The 3,969-nt window shown below is 30.1% G+C and overlaps 1 protein-coding gene across 1 annotated transcript in view; it reads left to right on the top strand.

The window, feature by feature from the left end:
• HELRODRAFT_179117 (hypothetical protein) overlaps positions 1 to 631 on the top strand; it is a gene marked incomplete at both ends in the record, with an annotated part of 3,403 nt that extends 2,772 nt beyond the window's left edge. The window contains one exon of the mRNA XM_009027964.1: positions 514 to 631. Within this exon, the coding sequence (XP_009026212.1) occupies positions 514 to 631 (118 nt within the window). The remainder of the gene's footprint in view (positions 1 to 513) is intronic.
• Positions 632 to 3,969: the final 3,338 nt, after the last annotated feature.

Genomic DNA, 3,969 nt, shown 5'->3' with positions numbered 1-3,969 from the left:
CAAACTGTAGTTGCGGTTTTGTGTGTAATCCAATCTGTACTGTCTTGCGATTGGTGGTCTAACTGTGTGACGACAATCTGTTGAAATTTTTCTCGATGAATATTGCTTTTCAGCTTCCACGTTTTGATTCTCCGAGGCATTTGTTTAGACTTATGTTTTGACAGTTCGACAACCAGGTCTGCCACAAGGAGTCTATGTTGGGCGACACATGATTCGCCAGGTATAACTTTGACATTTTTGAATATTTTAATTGCTTAAACTTGTAAATAATAGATAGATTTAATAAAATAATACTTGAATAATAAAAAATTTTTTGCATGGGGTGTTTTTTGGGGGAGTTTGTCCAGGTAGTTTTATGTCCTGGGGAGTTTTGTCTTAGCATGATTGATAACAAATTTTATTTTGTTTCAGTGGTTCAAATGCGCGCTGAGCCAAACATTTCAATTGTATACTCAGCGTATTTAGTGCGGTGCTTGCATAAATATGTGTACGTCGCGTGAAAAAGATTAACAGCCTTTGTGTTGAAGATGGCTGCTTCAAATCAATAGATGAAGATAAAGATATAGAGATAAAATACATGTTACAATGTTCTATGTTCCGCGTATGTCAGAGCTGCAAAAATAACGAGTAAAAAAGTTCTACAGACTTAACAAAAATGCCTGGATAATATCAGAATAGTGCAACAATTGAACACAGCTGGAAAAGCAAACAACTGAAGAAAACAATTAACAACAAGCAATTATTCTAAGGCAAAGATGATGATGATTAAAATAAATTAAAAATTACAGTAATTGAATTTTTTCAATTATTCCATGTGGTATTTGCTATTCTAAAAAATTATTTAACAATACTAGGATGAAATTATTAAAATGTTTCCAACTTCTCCATTTGGTTTATACAAGTTTATGTGATGATCCGTATCTTTTGCAGTTCCAAGAACCCCTAAAATTGATCCATCGTTATTCCATTTGCAGTGAACTAGCAATTTGAAACCAGTTGTTAGAACATAAGGATCTTGATAAAAAATAAATAAAAATTTTCAACTTTATTAAAATTTTTAGTATAATTTCAACAGAAATAAAAACATTAACATTTAACAAAAATTGTGTTCCTTACTTAACAACACTTATGCATTAAAGAGCAATAGTAAAAAACAACTACAACGGCAATAGAATCAAAATAATAATTACAACAATGCAATTACTTTAATACATAATCAATTACAGTTTCTCTAGATAATGAAAAGCAATTTCAATCAGGAAAAAGAAATAAGAAAGAATGACTATTAAGTTAGCTCAATCACCAAATGAGATCTGTCGGTAAAACTTCAATATTACATTATGGCCTGGTTCAAATACTCTCTGTCCGAAACTATCAAAAACTATCATACAATTATAATGCGGTGCTTGCGCGTGTATACGTAATGTATATGCGCGTGTATACATAATGTATATGCGCGTCGTGAGGTTTGGATAGCACAGCCTTTGTGGCAAAAAAGTTTAAACACGTTCATAAGAGCTGCATCATTTAAAAAAAACACAAGATGGCGGAAAATCTTAAACATCCTCAACTTGAAGAAAAGAAAAAATGATGACAAAACGTTCACATAACGCTCGAAACAAAAAATCAATAAACTCAGTGAATTATTAAAGAAAAACTATAACTTCAATCAAACTTCAAACAATTTGCCACAACCACATTTTTCATATACAGTTACTATCACAACCATCATTTTCATACGAACAATTATTAACAAGTATAAGATCACGTTTCACCTAGTAACTATAGCACACCATTTACTCTAGCTTTTACATTTGCACCACATCACGATCAACAATAAATCCATCTATCGCACCTTCGGATCTTTTAAACATTACCCGTCACAGTTACAAGCACCGAAATGAGTTTTTCAAAGTTAAAAATAATAAAATCAAATATGCCAAAATCGTTCGATTGGCCTTATTACTAATCGAAAAACAAATTGCTGATCAATTATTAAAATTCATTATTAGATACAGTTTATATAAATTATAATCTAATAATTTGTTAAAGTGTTTTTTAATATGAATCAATTTATTTGTGAAAAGTTTGTTTTCAAATGATTTTTCATAAAAAATTAAAAAGTAAAATGAGATTAAAGTTAAGATAATCAGATTTTGTTTTAATTTTCAAATAAAAAATTATTTGAAAAAGGCGGCAGCTATTCAACCCGTCACAAGACAATTATGCATTTTAGCTAAGTTGTGAAACAATTTGTTATTAGATTATCAGATTTACATCGATGTTTACAAAAGGAACGCACACAGATTGTAATAGTTATGTTCGCAATTGCAAAAATTCTTTGGCGTTGAAAGTGTATCCGCTAACATTACAAGAGATTGTTGATAAACTTTTTAATAAGTATATTCCAAAATATGGAAAATAAAATCTATATTATCTGATTTTGATATAGACAAAAATCTCACATTTGAAAAATTTTATACATCAAGCACATCAAAACTAGTGCATACTCACAGCAAGTAAACAGCATCAATTTGGCTTTTCATGTACAAAACTTATGTGGCTACCTAATTTAAAACTTTCTAATATTTTCTATGGTAAAAAAATGAATCGTTTTATAAATGTCGCTAATGAAAAACAACCTGACATTGAGCCCTTATAAATCAAGAAACGAAAATTAATTAGAAGTTCCGATAAATTTATAGGAAGCAGAGGTCTGGCTACTTAATGAAAGAAAAGTAGAAAAAAACCCTATCTAACAAAATAACGTTGGTTCATTTGGTTAATTCATCATAAAAAAGAAAAAGGCTACAATCAAGCCATATCTGGTACCACGTCGTCAGTCGACGACATATCAAATTCCAGAAACATGTCAAACCGTTCATTGATGGTTAGGCTTAGGTCCTAGTGATGATGCGGTAACGTGATTGGAAAAAAGTCAAGGACTCAAATATGATGTCAATAAATGATGACGTCTCCACTATTTGCCAGTCTTAATAATTAGGCCACAGCATGGAACAAAGCACCCTCACCTCAGAAACCGTTATATCATCTTAAACCGTCACTAAGTCCAACATCTTTAACCGTCACTAAGTCCAACAAAATGCTGCCAGATTCATGATTTTAGCCGATAAATTGCTACATTGAGTTTTTGAGTTGATATTAGTTTAATCAAACAGGCCAGTACTAAAAACGTTTCCAAACGGCGGCCAAGTTTATAACTTGAGCAATTTATTATAAACTTGCGTGTGATACTTTTGCATTCCATCCCATTCACTAAAACAAAAGTGCCAAGATTCTTCACCATAGTCAAATAATTGCCTTTAATTTTTTTAAGTTTTTTTAATTGTCGTATCGTTTTAAAAATTGTTTTTTCTAGAGCATTTTAGTATTTAAATTGTTATATTTTTACATTTTTAAGCTTTTCACGTTGCTTTTCACATAGATGAAACATCATTATATCTGTTCAAAAAATCTGAAGCTCATTAATTTTTGCATTAGGTTTAATGGGTTTATAATACAAAAACTAAATATTTAAATGTTCTGTTGACGTCAATTTATGTAAAAACTTCATTTAAACCCATTGAAAAATAAATGATCTCCAGTGGTAATTATGTTAATTAATATGTTAATTAGTGCAGTGAAAATATGTTAATTAAAATAAATAAAATTCCAGTGCAGCCAAATGATATTTTCATAACCAAAAAGTATAAAAAACGTGCAAAATTCTATTTCATACTTTTAACCTTCGTCATCCTCATTTCTTAGTAAAACACAAGTACCATCTTTATAAGCAATTACTAAAGATGGAGATTTTCCAAATAAACCATTCTGGTAAAACCAATCCATTGTTACAAGAGCTGATTTTGTTCTGTGTGAAACAAAGTTAGGAATTCTTTCTGCATTAAAAAAAATTAATAACATTCAATATCTTTTAAACTTTTCAGCATTGCATTACATTTACCATAA

The sequence above is a fragment of the Helobdella robusta genome (assembly GCF_000326865.2).
Source record: "Helobdella robusta unplaced genomic scaffold HELROscaffold_52, whole genome shotgun sequence".
Taxonomy (NCBI): domain Eukaryota; kingdom Metazoa; phylum Annelida; class Clitellata; order Rhynchobdellida; family Glossiphoniidae; genus Helobdella; species Helobdella robusta.
Note: the sequence above shows the minus strand (reverse complement) of the source record. Positions and strands in the feature narration are given on the sequence as shown.